This window comes from Ictalurus punctatus, chromosome 28 (assembly GCF_001660625.3).
Source record: "Ictalurus punctatus breed USDA103 chromosome 28, Coco_2.0, whole genome shotgun sequence".
NCBI lineage: Eukaryota > Metazoa > Chordata > Actinopteri > Siluriformes > Ictaluridae > Ictalurus > Ictalurus punctatus.
The window spans coordinates 535354-552853 of record NC_030443.2 but is presented as its reverse complement, the minus strand read 5'-3'; the positions used below and the strand labels follow the sequence as shown (position 1 = coordinate 552853).

General features: G+C 43.5%; 1 protein-coding gene and 1 long non-coding RNA gene across 3 annotated transcripts; one reads left to right on the top strand and one right to left on the bottom strand.

Moving 5' to 3' along the window:
• The first annotated feature begins 2068 nt into the window (after positions 1-2068).
• eda2r (ectodysplasin A2 receptor) lies at positions 2069-11713 on the top strand. Of its 2 annotated transcripts, XM_017460755.3 has the most exons (9): positions 2069-2257; positions 4424-4507; positions 4750-4928; positions 5024-5109; positions 9440-9595; positions 9688-9786; positions 10045-10217; positions 10324-10372; positions 10924-11713. In XM_017460755.3, exons 2-9 carry the CDS (start codon positions 4424-4426, stop codon positions 11016-11018), a joined length of 921 nt encoding a protein of 306 aa, XP_017316244.1. In that variant the 5' UTR covers positions 2069-2257; the 3' UTR covers positions 11019-11713. The 2 variants fall into 2 exon arrangements, with proteins under 2 accessions (XP_017316244.1, XP_017316246.1); XM_017460757.3 differs by lacking the exon at positions 4424-4507 and having other exon boundaries at positions 2070-2257.
• LOC124626477 (uncharacterized) lies at positions 11464-15285 on the bottom strand. Its single transcript, XR_006981340.2, has 2 exons — positions 13063-15285; positions 11464-12936 (listed from the first exon to the last, which is right to left on the bottom strand). It is a non-coding gene; the product is annotated as an uncharacterized LOC124626477 (long non-coding RNA).
• Between the last annotated feature and the right edge of the window lie 2215 nt (positions 15286-17500).

Below are 17500 nucleotides of genomic sequence, written 5' to 3'. Positions count from 1 at the left end.
AAAAAAAAGAAAGCATCCCTGAGAATCCACAAACTGACCTCAAATGATAGTACTAACTCCTTCACACTGCTCGTGTCTGTATCAGTCCACTCCACCGAGTGTAAACACCACCACGTGAGGGGAGAGCGTTCGATGATTGACACCTGCTGTTAACAAGCAGACTCGCTGAAGGACAGATGAACAGGAAACAGGAAAAAGAGAGAAGAGACAGAACTATAACTGACTTACAGACACTCCGCTTTAGATCAAATCAGCTGCAGTGAAAGAACACGTGACATCTCACCAGAGGATGCTCGAACTTCTCCAAACACAGCACTACCCTCTGCTCTCGTTACAAAGCAGCTTTCGGTTTCTCTTATTCACGTACACACGCTCCTCGTGAGGATCGACAGGTTTAGCTCTAGTTACGCTTGATGTTTTACTGAAGATAACAGGTTCGTTGTCTGAAGTCACCATCATGGTGATTAGTGTTCCCTTTAGTTTCTACACGTGGCTCTTCACTTTTATTATTTATTATTAAATGAATCAACCTGACTGTTATAATATATATATATATATATATATATATATATATATATATATATATATATATATATATATAATTTTTTATAGCGTCTCAGTAACTTGGCCTAACAGGTATTAAAAACAAAAATAATATTATCTTTATCGTCATTATACAAGTACAAGTACATTGAGTGTGGGGTACATTAAATAAATAAGATGTGTGATGTGTAATGGCGTCAGAGTGATGCAGTGCAAATGAAATGGTCTGGCCTTGTGCCACAGCGGACTTAAATCAGCACTGGAGCTTTAATAGCTTTGTGTGTGTGTGTGTGTGTGTGTGTGTGTGTGTGTGTGTGTGTGTGTGTGTGGCAGTGGGAGTTTTGTCTCTGAAGGCCATGAGCAGGAGCCAAAAACCTGAAGATAAGGAAAAAAACTATCTGCAGAGAGAGAGAGAGAGAGAGAGAGAGAGAGAGAGAGAGAGAGAGAGGATCTAAATTAGATTTTCAGTGTGCACTTCCCATAAAGGTCAAAGGTCAACGCTGGGTGACTTTGATGTACCCCAGCCTCCGCAGGTCGTGCCCCAAACTGACCTACTGACGCTTATCTGTCCCACAGAGGGCACTGGGGTGAGTACGGAACTGGTCTGTTTCCCAACACATCACTGTGAAAGTGGGCGGAGTCTCTGGAAGGTGACGTCATGTCCCGCTGGAGGAGCTCCAGGTGATGATTAAACATTATGTGAACGCAGCGGAACTTTCCAGAACTTCTGCACTGCACCGACTGGAGCGAATCAGACATGACTGAATATTAAACAGAAACCGAGTCGGATCTTTAGAGGAGACAATTCTGTGCTTGACCAATCGGTCAACTTATTCACCTTATTCACCTTAGTGGCTCTTCTGAATGTATCGACTTGTTTACCTTAGTGACTCATTTAAAGGTATTGATTCATTTGCTATAAACTGAAAAAAAGACTCGTTCACCAAAGTGACTCGTTTGAAAGTATCGACTCTTTCAGCGTACTTCAGAGAGATGGTCCTGTGTCTGACCAATCAGTGGTCTGCATCATATCTAGCTCCGCCCACTTGTTCGTTTGACTCATATCGTATCGACTCATTCACTTTAGTGATTCATTCAAAACAAATGAGTCCTTCAGCTTAGTGATTCGTTTAAAAATACTGACTCGTTTGCCTTTTTTAGTAGGACAAAGAAATAAACGCCTGTTGTGAAAACTGCCCTATTCGGATGGGACTGGTTTATCAGTGTGTGTCCCCGATACATTAATCCCGCCTGAATAGGGCTAAAGTGGGCTTTAAAGTGCTTCATGGATGAATGAATTTGCTTGTCTGTTTGTCTGAATCTGGCAACCCTGATCTAGACCAATCCAACTTCTTTTACAGAACAAAGCTCTATCTATCTATCCATCCATATCACATCACATTTATTATAATAAAAAAGTGCTTATGCGCTAATACACACACACACACACACACACACACACACACACTCTAATACACGTTGAAACGCACTTTAGATACATAGATATCTATTTAGGGGAAAGATCATATTCCGGTTCGCACGCGCCTGAATTAAAATCCGCGTGAAAGAGATTGACATGTTGGGACATGCCCGTTCATCTGTCAGCGCGCGCGCGCGCACACACAGACACACACACCGGAGAGACTGAGCAGTAGCGTGAGAACCCGAGCGGAGCGCGCGAGGATTTAACGGGGATCCAGGGAGCTGAGTGAAGGTAGGAGACACTGCACCGGGAATTCACTCCAATATCCACCAATACACTGTGCAGTTAAACACCGAGAGAGAGAGAGACAGACAGAGACAGACAGAGAGAGAGAGAGAGACAGACAGAGAGAGAGACAGACACAGAGAGAGAGACAGAGACAGAGACGACATGTTGGGAAACAATTCGGTGGTCGCGCGCCTGTTTACCTGCAGCACGAGCTCAACTCGATTATTATTATTATTGTTGCTGATGTTGTTTATATGACAGTAGAAACCATCGCAGAAATTCTAATGGTTTCCAATACAAATACCATTACAAACCATCAGGTAACTATTAAAACCATTACCATTATTGGTCCTTGATTGTATCCACTACACATAACATGCCACCAATGGAAGGCAAGAAATTACCAGAGACCCACAGGGACCATTAGAGTTTCCATTAAACCCAGTACAATTCCCACTATAACCATTAAAACCATTACAAACTCTATGAGGGGTTTTATTGGGTTTTTTTTGGCAGCAGGGGGAATAAGCAGTCTTGAATTGTAATAATGTTTTTATTGTTCTGAGTAAATCATTTCTTCACCAGTTGTTCGTAAAGTGTGTTTCAGTGAAAGTCGTGCAGTTAGACCCACGCCTTTACAAGCTCGCATTTAAATATAAAAAAATCTGAATTTAGAATTTTATCTCAGAAATCTGAAATGGATTGGATCTGCTTTTTGTCTGGGAGATATTTCAAAAAAATCTGAATGAGAGTCTTTCTGGAACTCATGGTTAGAATGGCACACTTCATTACATTCCCTCGTTACCATGGTAACACCATCCTTACACCAGCAACAAGTGTGAGGTGCATTACTCTGAAACAGCAGAAACACACTTATAGGTGGTGTATTGTATTTTTATGAATGAAAAGCCTGAGAAGATGACTAGGAGTTTACTGCACTGAGACAGAAACAGAAGGTGGTGTGTGTGTGTGTGTGTGTGTGTGTGTGTGTGTGTGTGTGTGTGTGTGTGTGATAAATCAGACAGGAAAAATAAATCTGTGTGTGTGGATTCAAATCCACACTCGACTCTTATTTGATATTTGTGGTCGTAAAAGCGTCTATCTAAAGTAAAGACTCGAGAGCAACACCTTACAGCTGAGAATAATTCCACAGCAGGGTGTTTCTCTTTCAGAAGGAGATCCAGGTACGAGACTTTTAGAACCCTTATCCAGAGAACCCTTACCAGAACCATTAAAGATCCCTTCATAACAAGACCGTACCAAATACTGTTAATGCACACACACACACACACACACACACACACACACACACACACACTTAGACAAAAAGAGTTCCTCACAGGTTCTTTAAGGGCTCCATGATTCAACCCTGATCCCTGGATACTGTCTTTGTGGAGTTTCACATGTTCTGCTTTGGTTTCCTTCAAGTTCTCCAGTTTCCTCCCACCTTCCAAAAACATGTATCGACTCGTTCACTTAGTGACTCTTTCAAAAGTATCGACTCGTTCACCTTAGTGATTCTTTTGAAAAAATTGACTTGTTCACTTAGTGACTCTTTCAAAAGTATCGACTCGTTCACTTAGCAACTCTTTCGAAAGTATCGACTCGTTCACCTTAGTGATTCTTTTGAAAAAATTGACTCGTTCACTTAGTGACTCTTTCAAAAGTATCGAATCGTTCACTTAGCGACTCTTTCAAAAGTATCGACTCGTTCACTTAGCGACTCTTTCGAAAGTATTGACTCATTCACCGTAGTGATTCTTTTGAAAAAATCGACTTGTTCACTTAGTGACTCTTTCAAAAGTATCGACTCGTTCACTTAGTGACTCTTTCAAAAGTATCGACTTCTTCACTTAGCGACTCTTTCGAATGTATTGACTCGTTCACTCAGTGACTCGTTTGAAAGTATCGACTCATTCACTTAGTGACTCTTTTGAAAATATCGACTCGTTCACTCAGTGACTCTTGACAGTATCGACTCGTTCACTCAGTGACTCTTTTGAAAGTATCGACTCTTTCACTCAGTGACTCTTGAAAGTATCGACTCGTTCACTCAGTGACTCTTGAAAGTATCGACTCGTTCACTCAGTGACTCTTGAAAGTATCGACTCGTTCACTCAGTGGCTCGTTTGAAAGGCTGAAATGAAAGCTGCGTCTGTGTCCCTGCAGATGGACTGTGCAGATGACGAGTTTTCTCTTCATGGTGAATGTCGGCGGTGTCCACGCTGCCCCCCGGGACACGAACTGGAACAGGTGAGAGGACAGATGGAGTGAAGGAAAGGACGAAAGGAAAAGAGAGAAGCAAGATGATGGGGCTAAAAGCTATAAAGCCTGGTGTATGATTGATTCAGAAGTGGTCCAGTCCTTCAGAACAGTGGGAGGGTCTTAGCTGTCCAACAAACAAGGGGGCGGGGCGATAAACAGGAAGTAGCAGTAGTGGGTGACAGTGCTTGACACACAATACAGAATCAAAATCTACCTGTGTGTGTGTGCAGGACTGTGGGTATGGGGTGGGCGGAGCCAGTGTGTGTGGTGTGTGTGATCGACGCTGGTTTAAGGAGGATTGGGGCTCACACTCGTGCAGGATGTGTCAGAACTGCCGGCGCCTTAACAGACAGGAAATCACACCGTGCACACACACACACAATGCCGTATGTGGAGACTGTCTGCCTGGGTATGTGCACACACACACACACACACACACACACACATATGCACTGTTGTGATTTAGATGCAAATCCCTGCATTCTGATTGGTTATTCTCTGTAGGTTCTACAGTAAAAGGAGATTGGACGGACTGCAGGATTTGGAGTGTTTGCCATGTGGTTCCGCCCACATCAGACACACACAGTGCGGTAAGTGATACACACACACACACACACACACACACACACACACACACACACACACTGATTATAACACAGGGATCAGGGCTACACTCCATTAAACCTAATTATAAATTCTCTCCCTAATACATCTCTCTCTCTCTCTTGCGGTCTCACTCTCTGTCTCACTCTCTGTCTCACTCTCTGTCTCACTCTCTGTCTCACTCTCTGTCTCACTCACTGTCTCACTCTCTGTCTCACTCTCTGAGTTCAGTTCAGCAGTGCTTTATTAACGTGAATGTTAGAAATTACACTGTTCCCAAAGAAAATTGTGCAGTTAGATACAATTAAATGTTACACAAATAATACATTTATATCTGAATGTAAACATTACAAACATAAACAAACAAACAAACAAACAAAAACAAGAAGCAAAAGCAAACCACTTAACAAAACGAAAACAAAAAAACCCAACAATCTGATGGGTAAGTATCTGAACACGTAGTGTGTGTTCAGAGTGTGTGCAGGACGCTCCTCCGGCCCTCACATTCACACACACACACACACACACACACACACACACACACACACACACACACACTCACACTCACACTTACATTCTCACACATTCACACACACACACACATTCTCTCACACACACACACATTCACACACACACACACACACACACACACACACACACACACACACACACACTCACCCACACACTCACATTCTCACACATTCACACACACACACTCTCACACACTCTCTCACACTCTCTCTCACACACACACACACACACATTCTCACACACACACACACACACACACACACACACACATTCACACACACACACACACACACACACACTCTCACGCACTCTCACACACACACACACATACTCACTCACCCACACACACACATTCTCACACACACACACACACATTCTCTCACACACACACATACTCTCTCACACACACACACACATTCTCACACATTCACACACACACACACACACACACACACACACACACACACACACACACACACACACACACACACACACACTTTACAGAGAAGGCTGCAGTGTGTCCTCCTCCAGATGGTGTTTAGTTTCTCATCTTCTGTCAGGTTACAGGAATCTGGTGGTAAATGGTGCACTTATATAGCGCTTTTATCCTAATCGCTTTACACTGTGTCTCATTCACCATCACACACACACACACACACACACACACACACCAGTGGTAGCAGAGCTGCCATGCAATACACTAACTTGCCATCGGGAGCAACTTGGGGTTCAGTGTCTTGCTCAAGGACACTTTGGCATGTAGAGTCACGTGGGCCGGGAATCGAACCTCCAACCCTACGATTAGTGTACAACCCGCTCTACCACCTGAGACACAGCCGCCCCAAGTGTTTATGTGTCAGTGTTTATCACAGTGGAGGAGGAAGTGCAGCTCTGTCTCGACCTCACCGCTCATACACTGAACACACCGTCTCTGTTCTCTGGGCAGCCGGGTTCTCCGCTGTTCGGGTTCTCCGCTGTTCGGGTTCTCCGCTGTTCAGGTTCTCCGGTGTTCCGGGTTCTCCGGTGTTCCGGGTTCTCACTGAGCATGTACTTGGTCAGGATTTGTCTCTGCTTTAAATCTCTGATGGTGAAGAGATATTCCGGCAGTTCATCCTCTCCGTTCAGGACAGTGTAATGGACCGGGTTTGGTTCTGACTGTCCCACTGCTCCACATGCACTCTTCTCACCTGCTCAGTGATTTGCTTGACTCTGATTCGACTCTGGTGAGCAGTGCTGGTCTGACACTGGTGTGTGTTAGTGTGGTAGTGTGTTAGTGTGTTAGTGTGGTAGTGTGTTAGTGTGGTAGTGTGTGGTAGTGTGGTAGTGTGGCAGTGTGTGGTGGTTAGTGGTTAGTGGTTAGTGAGTCTCAGGACCAGCTGGCAGAGGAACTGGTTTTAGGGTGGAGCTCTTGGGTTTTCAGGGCTTCATATCTGTCTCTGTCTCACTCTCTTGCTGTCTCACTCTCTGTCTCACTCAGTACGCTGACCTGGATATTAACCCGACGAAGACGAGACTCTGATTAAGAGACTATCGTACAAACTACTAACGTGGTGTGGGAGTCTTGGCGACGGGACACGTACACACAGTCGTGTCTTTCCTGAATCTCCCCGAACGTTCTGTTTCGCTGTAATCACGGGGAGAACTTTTGGATCAGATGTAATATTGTGATTGAAAGTGATATTTATTTGATGGAGGATTTAATGCCGAACGGATGATTTAAATAAGACCGTGTGTGCCCGGTAGACAGCCTGTGAATAAATGAGCAAGACATTGTGTAGAAGTAACGAGTGTTTATATTTCAGTATGGATTTAGCCTCACACACTGTTCATGTTTCAGTAAACCATTCTGCCTCTTTCTCTGCGTTCCTCTCTTCTGTGCACGTCCGTTAAGTACTCCTCAATCGGAAATCTAGCAGTCCTCCGGGTTTCTCTAATTTCCTGTCTTTAGTTTCTCTCCTGCTGCACCTGTGTCGTGCAGTGCTCAGTGCAGATGTTTTCTGCTGCAAACGATGTGGTGTGTCGCTTCCTGTCTTGCGTCGCTGCCTCCCGCGCTGCTTCGAAGAGGTCATGGCTTGAAACCCACGCGCTTCCGGGGAGACTGCATAATCCTTTAGTTACTGCTTCATGAAACGGATGATAGCGTATGTGTGGGACCCAAAGGGACTCTTTACACAACAATAACGTTGCCAAATAATCAAATAAGTCATCTATGTGCTCTACAAGCAGATTTACGCCACCCCCACTGCCAGGGTAAAAGCTACACAGGAAGTGAAAGTATATTTTCCCGCGCTGTTTTGGACACATCTGTAGTTCTCTGTAACGTTATTCAGCGTACCGGGCTGTGGATGTTTATTAGAATGATCTGTCCTTCTGAGGCAGGTGGAAATTCGTCTGAGGTCTGATAGGGGGGTTTGACTGAGAATGGATCTGAGTCTGTGATCATGTAATCACCTGTTGAACGAGCAGGACGTGAAGTACAGGTGGACCTTCCAAGAGAGTCTCCTCTCCTCTCACGCTGGCGTTGACGAGGTACAGACCAGAAGCTCACAGCGGAGCTCAGTCAGAAGCGTCCCGTTTTTATTCCCGTGCTCATCGGGGTTGTTCCGGAGGAAGTTCACTCTGTTTTGTGGGAATTCTGTCTGAAGACGTAGTTCTTCCCGTTGTCTGTGGTGTAGTCAGGAAGAGGTCCGGTTCTAGCATTTAGATCTCCACAGATCAACACACGTCCCCGGGCCTGGACGCGGCTCAGAAGTCTTCATTCCAGTCTGGAAATTCCGAGGGAGGAGTATGAAGAGCACGTAAGGAAGCGTGTTGTTGATTGGTTGAGGTGTTTGTTGATTCTTCTTCATTAATGGATTTGATGTATTCATTAGTGTGTAGTTTGTGCCAGATTGTGATGTCCCCTGAATCTCTCCCACGTGTACTTCTTTGATGTGTTCTGGAGGATAAAGATTTCATGCTAACCTGCAGGACAAAGAGCGACTTCATCAGTCCTGCTCCAGCCTCTTGTGATATTATAATGTCCGTAGCTGAGAGGGTTTGGGTTTTGCATCCACAGCTGGATGAATTGATCCCCTGAATGTTCCACATTTCATTGACAGTTTTTTGGAATACAAGTATATATACATCAACTGTTGTTTTAACACAGTTTATATCTCTTTTACTCACGACTACTGGTCCAGCCGTGTGGATATAAATCTGAGCAGGTCCTTGATCTCTCCCAGGCGGGTGTGGTTTGGTCCTGTCATGGCCGCGGGGTAACGAGGCTGCTCCTGCTGCTCCGGCCGGTGGAGGTGCGAGTGTGGACCAGGCTCCTGCTCTGTTCAGGTGCTCGTGCTCCTTGCTGAAGCTGCTCTGGGTCTTCTGTGTTGTGCTGCTAATGTTGCCAAGGGAACGGGGCCTGGGGTGCAAGGTGTTGGGGTGTTGGGTGCTGCGGTGTAGGCTGACGGTGGTAAAGTGCAGGGCAGTGGGGTCCAGGATGCAGGTGCAGGGGGGCAGGATGTAAGCGGTGAAGCCCATGGTGGGGTCGTGGGGGCGCTGTTACCTGAAGATACGATGCAGGCCTTTCATTCTGAATTTGGGATTGAATTGTTTTCGAATTTGGTCAGAGTTAGGGCAGGTGCTTCAGAAGTGTAGCTCTGTCTCTAATACTCCTTGGATACAGCACAGGCCCAACCTGCTCTCTCTCTCTCTCTCTCTCTCTCTCTCTCTCTCAGTTTATTGGTAACTTACATAACTGTTTGTGTGTGTGTGTGTGTGTGTGTGTGTGTTTATCCGAAACTAAAGGTACCACTGTTGAAGCATGGAGTTCCGAAGCCCCACCCCTCAACACTGCCGCTATGATGACTGCTTGTGTGATGGCTGTTACCATGGCAGCCGTTTTATTGATCATTATGGTTATGACGTACAGAGGATTTAACACACTCCGGAAAACACTTAAAGGTGAAACACACACACACACACACACACACACACACACACACACACACACACACTGTCTCTCTCTCTCTCACACACGTGTGTATTTTTCTCAGGCTGTTTATCGCGCCCCAGTCACTGTGACATTGCGGCTACCTCCGTTTCCGTAGCGACGGAGTACAGCGTGACCCAGGAAGCAGAATATGGTTGTTTGGGTGAGTGTGTGTGTGTGTGTGTGTGTGTTCTCTGTCAGAGTAATGAATGTGACTGGATACACTGGAACACTCAGAATTTACAGGCTGTTGTCATGGTAACAGACTAAGCAATAATCAGTGGTACGCTACAGAGGGGAACGCATGCTGATTATTTATATTGATATACAGTGTGTGTAATAGCTGAGTCCGAGGTGTTACTGATAGGATAATGCGGTGATGAAACGTTATCGTGACGTGTGATTCATCGCTACGCCTCAGGGCTCGCTTCCACCCCGCTTCCTGCAGCACGCGGTGCCCTCTTCAGTGACATCACTTCCTGCGCGGTCGTCACCCAGGCGACAGGGTCACACGACGGCTGGTCGGGGTGGGCGGGGCACGGTCCGGTGGAGTGCACGGAGCGGGAGATATTACACGGAGAGAAGAGGACACTGGTAAATAAAGCACACCAGTCAGAATGGTGTTTTTAATCATTACAAAGGACCGTGTTAAAATAACGAAATAAATAAATGCAAATGAATATTTCCCGTCTTTGTTCAGACGTCTGACGTCTCGCGTGAAACAGACAACACGAGCACTTCTCTACAGGGTGAGTGTAAAAATTAAATAGCTAAAAATACTACAAGTCTTTTAATAATAATATTTACAATACTTTTAATAAATATTATAAATAATATCATTATATAAAGTCAAAGTTACAGTATAATGGAGTTGTTGTTATTAATGATATTTTTTGTATTTTTTAAAAATTTCAACTTTTTTTAAAAAACATAGTCTGAAGTTTCTAAAGTTTCTTTAGTTTTGTTGCTAATGAAATTCAGTTTAAAACTTTACATTTTAATGTCCCAATTTTTAATCGTCGTAATTATTGGAACTGTTGAACAAAAGAACACATTAACAGTAATAAATATTTATAAATAAAAGTATGTTATCATTTTCAATTCCACATCTAAAGCCGAGGTAGAGACCATGGGGCGGGGCTTGGAGTGGGAGGGGGCGGAGCCATCACACTGTGCTGATGGGAAAAAACGCCCCTTTTCCTTTAAGTTTGAGGCATTATAATATTGATGAAATTAATTCCACATGGATACGGTTTTGTTGAAGTTTGTTTTAATGCCGTCGCTGTGTTTTGAATTTCAGGAGCGTGTTTACATCAAGAACTTTTACAGCAGGAACACCTACCAGGAGCTGATGCTACAGCTAATACCGCTAATACAGCTAATAATGAGTGCTAAAGTGGCTAATCATGCTAACTGTAGCACCACAATGCTGAATCGATATCAAGTCCATTCATCATGCTAATACTGGCAGCAGAATGAGTATTAGCACTGCTAATGCTAGCTCCTGACATGGCTAATTACTGTATAATTTGGGATGCTAACTATAGCAGCAAACAGTGATCGGTGGTTGTGTGAGTGATATTTCAGGAATCTGTTGTTTGTTTGTTTTTTTACAGTGATTACAGACATTATGATAAATGTGATACTGGTGCTAATGGTGCTGCTAATTACTGCAACGTCTTTTACTGTAATTACTGTCTGAGGTGAGGTCAGACGTATGCTATTGTTCAGCACTGGCATTGCTAACAGCAACACTGTCACTAGCTCAACAGGTTTTACCTGAAGAAACACCCGAGTCTCTTTCCCCTGAATTACTTCCAGATTTTTCCACACGTGTCTCTTTTGTTTTTTTTTTTGTTTTTTTACACAATATTCAGTATTTTATTTGACATTTTACAAAATTTTACAGTATTTTTACTTTATTATTTGTTTTGTACTGTGGTCACTTTGAGTCTGAATCTGCTGCTTTTACTGTTGTTTTTTTTTTTTTTAATATATTTTTGTTATTTTGTTGTAAACTTTATGAAACATTGCTTTATATAAAAATTTTGTAGCAAAAAAGAAAATAAAAACAGATCGTATGTTGTTAATTCTCTCTTGGCTAATATGTTGCGCTGTTAGCCCTCGTCGCTCACACACCTGACTGAAATTTTATTTTTGATCGTTACAAATAATCATTAAAATCAGCTATCGTGCTAATACATGAGCTAGCTAGCTAGCTATCATTACAACAAAGGGCTACAATTAGAGTCAATTAGTGAAACATGCTGAGAAACTTGCTCGCCAACATCTCCATGAGGTATGAAATAAAGCTAACTGGCTAGCTCGTGAACATAAATAGCTAGCAGGTTAATCATGTGATAAAAGATTCAAGAAGTTCATTTCTGGAGCTAAAAGTTAGCATGTCTGTGCTTTTTCTTTACGTAGAAGTTCATTTAAGATTTTTTAAAAAGTAAAACAATGTAATCGTGAGCGAGTCTCCAGTTTTGGATTCATGTATGATTTTTTTCCTCAATAAATGATTTTTAAAAAATAAAAGCAATTCCTTTTGTGTTGTTTTTAATCAAAGATGACTTACATTCAAATACAAAATGATGTCTACTAGCTTAGTGGCTAGTAGTAGTAGTAGTAGTAGTAGTAGTAGTAGCTAGTAATTAGCTACTAGTTTGTGAGATTAGCATACACTGACCCACGCAAGAGCTGTGATATAGAGAACGCAGCTAGCATATTGATAACGCAACAACATAAGGCTCTGGGCAGTGAAAACTGATTCTACGTAAGACATGTAAACTTGCTAATCAGCCACTTAGCAATAATAACTTAGCTAGGTTTGACTATGCATTATGTATTTTAATAAAACATTGTTAGCTAGCTACAGCATAACCGAAAGTGATCGCATAAATAGCTGTTTTATAGCTAAACAACATGTTTTTCTTAGCTGATTATTATAAAGCTAGTATGATGATAGTAATATTGTCACAGTCACAAAAAGTATTCTCCCTCTTTCACAGTATGAAGTGATGTAGATTTTCGAGGTTTTCGAGCGTAAACGTCTGTCGTTACTGCTCTTTCACCGTGCCTTTTAAAGTCTGCTCGGGGTGTCTCGGGGAGTCTCGGGGGGTCTCGGGGGGTCTCGGGGAGTCTCGGGTGTCTCGGGGGGTCTCGGGGGGTCTCGGGTGATCTCTCAGCAGCTTGTTTAGTTGTTTTTTCCTCCCTGCTTCACTGCTCCTGTCCTCTGGGTAGTGGATCACCAGACTATCTAGACTCCATCCATCTGGTGGTGGTTGTTGTTGTTTTGGGTCTATTTTTCCAACTGAGGAAAAAAATACTGCTGTGTTCTGCACTTTCTTTATACACAGGGCTAAGCTGTTTAGCCTTGATTTTTATTTATTTACAGCATTTTTGGCAGACGTCCTTATCCAGAGCGACAAACATTTACCTCATTTATACAGCTGAGCAGAGAGGGTTAAGGGCCTTGCCCAAGGGCCCAACAGTGGTAGCTTGGCAGTGCTGGGGCTCAAACTCCTGACCTTCTGATCTGCGCAGTAACCCAGAGCTTTTAACCACTCAGCCACCACAAGTTCAGCTCTTCTTGAAATAAAAATCTCGATACCCCTGTATAGTTTTTGTTTCTTTCCTTTTCTCATCTTTGTTTTTGCTCCCCTTCTCTTTTTGCTGTGCTTTTTTATAGTTTCGTCCTGGTTTAGATCTGAGACTCCATTTCAGTCGCGCTGTTGCCGGTTAGCTTGCTAGCTAGCTAGCATCTTCCTCCATTTTGTCTACTGACTTTAGTTTCTCAGACTGACTTGCCCACTTTGTTCTCAAAAAAGTTTCATTTATTCTAAAACATGCCAGCTAACTCGATCCGAAAGCAATGAAATTATTTGCTGAAGTCGGAGCTCGCGTCTTGTTGTTTCGTCTCTCGTGGTTGCGTTGGTTCTCATCATCACTCGGTTCTCTCTGTCTTCCTTGTCTCTATCTCTCCTATTGTCTCCTTCTCTATGTCTGTCCAAGTCTTTTTCCCCTCCTCGGAGTACCTCCTTCTCTCGCTCTTTCCACCTCTTTTCCGACCGTATATATATTTTCTGCTATTTTACAGATTTATTTCTTGCAGCGTAGCGCTGATTTGATAAACAGAGGCCGGTTAAAGCCTTGGACTCTGCCGTAGTAGCGATGGGTGATGTTTTATAAAGTTTATAGAGCTTATAAACAGCTCTTGTGATGGAGTTTTTACATCCTGCTGCAGTTTGCGCCTTTGTTTTTGGACTTAATGGCCCATTTTTCACTCGTTTAACCTGCACAGCGTGCGCGCACTCGGTCTGCCGGATCTGCAGCCTATCAACCGGACTTTTATGTAAATTTACTCACAAAAGTTTGTCTTCATGCCTTTAAACGCAGCCTATAGGACGCAGACTCGCTCTCCTCGGGCGGATGATTTAGCTTTATGCTATGTTTATCGCGCGCTCCGTGTCGCTGTGATTTAAATCGGCCATTTTGGGTTATTAGCTGCTAGGGTTAAGCATGTCTAGGAGCACAAGCGGAGAGCGTAAAACACTTAGCGGCTAATTTTATAAGTCGCTTGTTTTCCTTATCGACATTTTTGTAGTTTGCTGTAAACCGTGTGAATCGAGACACATTAAACGTAATAACAATTTCAACACTGGAGCTCTCGGGCTGCGCCCCAAAAAACTCTGGGGATTGAAAGACGAGTTCTGTTAAACGAGAACTCGGTGAAGGGAAAGTAATAAAAGAACAAATCCTCCCATCTGCTGAAACATTCCACTGAAGTGGCGCCAACGGTCTTCACCGTGTTCAGAAGACGAGAAGACAGAAAGTCAGCCATCATACCGTGAAGTTCATTCCTGCTGGACGAGAGCGGAGGAGCGGAGGATGTTAAAGGTCTTGATTAAGGGTCCAACAGCGGAAGTTTTTCTCATCACGACCTTCAGAGCAGTAGACCAGAACCTTCACCACGGGTCTCCCACAAGTTCTGGAGCGGTGCGATGGAAAAGGCATTGGGGAAACTCCGAGATCACATCCTGACATTTCGTATCCGTCCCGGTGTCCTGCTGTTTTCGGGGGAGAAGAACAGAACTTGTCTCGACTTTTACAGAGGTTTTATTATAAGCCTCGGGAAATCTCAGCCATTATTAGCGTTAAAGCTTGATTACAGTTTTTCTCACAACGGGCCTGATACTTCGATTTTTTTCTACATTTTTGCAGGAGAGCGTGACAAAGCAGTTCCCCGTAAACATTCTCCCCGTGTTTATTTTATACACAAGTGGCGGAAATAGCTGCTTCCTGAGGTGATCCGAGGTGATCCGAGGATCTGTTCCCTCTGCCGTCAGGATCCAGGACGATGAAGAACATTACACGCCGTGAAGATTCCTATCTGCTCCTGAACACGCTTAAAGACAAACGAGAGGTTGTGTAGAGTCTCTCGCCAGCTATAAATATCTCAGGCTTTTCCTAGAAAGTGACATGTACGCAAACAGAGGACGCAGAGGCTTCACTTTCTTCCAAAGTTCACCGCTTTTGTAACTCATCTGAGTGTGTGTGTGTGTGTGTGTGTGTGTGTGTGTGTGTGTGTGTGTGTGTGTTTGAGGGTCCAATGTTCAGCGTCTGTTTTGTAACAAATTACAGGACGTCCATGATGCCATGTCACCAGAACTGTACAGCTGAACCTGTTAACCCACCCCCCCCCCCCCCCAGTGAGTTATCTAGTAGATAGAATTTGTTTTGCTAAAAGTGCACACCTTAGAACCCTTTAGAACCCTTCTTCATTTTTTCATTTTTTAAAATTTTATTTAGGAAAAGCTTTACGTTTGAATATAGAACCTGATAAGAAAGGGTTCCAAGTAGATCCATTTTTTCAAGATAGTAACCCTCAATCATCCAATGAGCCTTTAAAGAACCTGTGATCAACCCCATTTAGAACCTTTAAGTCTTAGGAAATGCTTAAAGTTTCTATGGAGAACCCTACAACACTGAGAGAGTTCCTATAAGCAGTTTCCCGAATGCTCAGAACCCTTGAACTCTTGAAGAACCTTTTTTTTATATATCAGTGTACACTTTTAGAAGGAACCCTGTCAGAAAGTAGATCCTGTTTCGAATCTTTAAGGATTTATTGCAGAGTTAAGGGTTCTGAGCTTCCAGGAAAGGGTTCTACTTCTTAGAGGAACTCTTTCTGACAGAAAACAACATGGTAGAAACACTCGGAAACAGAACGCGGATGTTTGGTACCGTGACTGCTGTTCGTGTACAGTGACTTCATAACTTTGTGAGTGAATGTGACGGTTATAACGCTTCTGGGCTGTGTGAGATGTGCTGTGTGTGAAGAGAGGATTATTTGTCGTTCATGCAGCGCCCCCTGGTGTCCGCAATCAGTAATGCAACCATCAGGAACCCCTCACACAACCCCTCAGAGGAACAGGATCTAGATCAGTGGTTTCTAAAGCTGAGGTTCTCGGGGGTTCTCACCATCATGATGATTTGTGAAAATGTTGACTTGGTCATGTCAGAACATTTGAATAATGAACCTGAAATGTGAATGAAAAGAAATAAATCTGTATAAAGTGTTACAGAGCTCAGACGTGTTTATACAGACATTAATATGTATTTATTTTGAGTTCTGTCACGTGGTCAACAACACTGGAACACGTGACTGACAGGTGTTTCTTGTTAGCCAGGTGTACCCGGTTAGATCGACTGTTTAACCAATGAAGAGCTCTGAACGTCTACTCTTGGTTTGAGGCCTGGGTTTCACCTGTGAAGACTGCGTTTGTTGTTAAAAAGGATAAACCACCACAAAGACCAGAGAGCTGTCTGTGGGAGAGCTCTTAACACATTCTCATCTGACGTACCTTCTGCTAAGAGTGCGTTCTACGAGGAAAAGCTGGAAGCTTCCGCACAAGATCCTCGCAAGTGAAACAGTCTCTTCTCTTCACTACTCGACCCACCATCTCTCAGGGTACACAGAAGACCTGCAGAAAGACTCTTCTGCTCTGGCACCGAGGTGGTGGAATGAACAGTTGATTCACCGGTGGTCTTCAAGCCACGTCTAAAGACCCGCCTCTTCCTGAAACACTTAAATCAGCACTTATAAAAAAAACATTGCGTTGTCTGTGTGTTTTTATTACAGTGTCCCCTCCACAACAGAGTTTTAAACTGATGGTCTTCTTAGTCCATGACCTACTGAAGCAGTATCAGGATATTTATTGTTACAGACTTCACAGCACTTCTGTAAGTCGCTCTGGATAACGGCGTCTGCTGAATGCTGTACATGTACATGTAAAAGCAAGCTACAAAGAATTCATATTTAAATGGCTGACTGATCGAGTGATAGAATTTATGACCCAAAAAATAAGATCGAGAGACGGACAGAGTGACGGAGAGACAGAGAGAGAGATAAAGAGGGACAGACAGACATAATGAGAGAGAGACAGACAGAGTGAGGAGGACAGATAGAAAGACGGGTAATAATCGTGGTTGTGTGTAAATTTGACCTCTAGGTGGCGATGCAGGTTCAAGTGTGTGCTACTTCCATGTAGAGACTCAAAAAACCCACATAATGTAATGTACTCTCTCTCTCTCTCTCTCTCTCTCTCTCTCTCTCTCTCTCTCTCTCTCTCTCTCTCGCTCTCTTTCTCTCTCTCTCACCCAATCACACACTTATGCAGGTGATTTGTATGTTAATTAGACAATGTGACCTTCTCCTCTAATCCAGTTATAAAGTTCTAATGAGGTGCAGAGACACCTGGCAGAACACCTCCTCAAACAGAGACAGATCCTTACACACTCCAGGCTCAGTGATCACAGAGAAGACAGACACAAACAAACATGGCTTCCAGAGGAAGGAAGCGTGTGTGGCTGTAAGA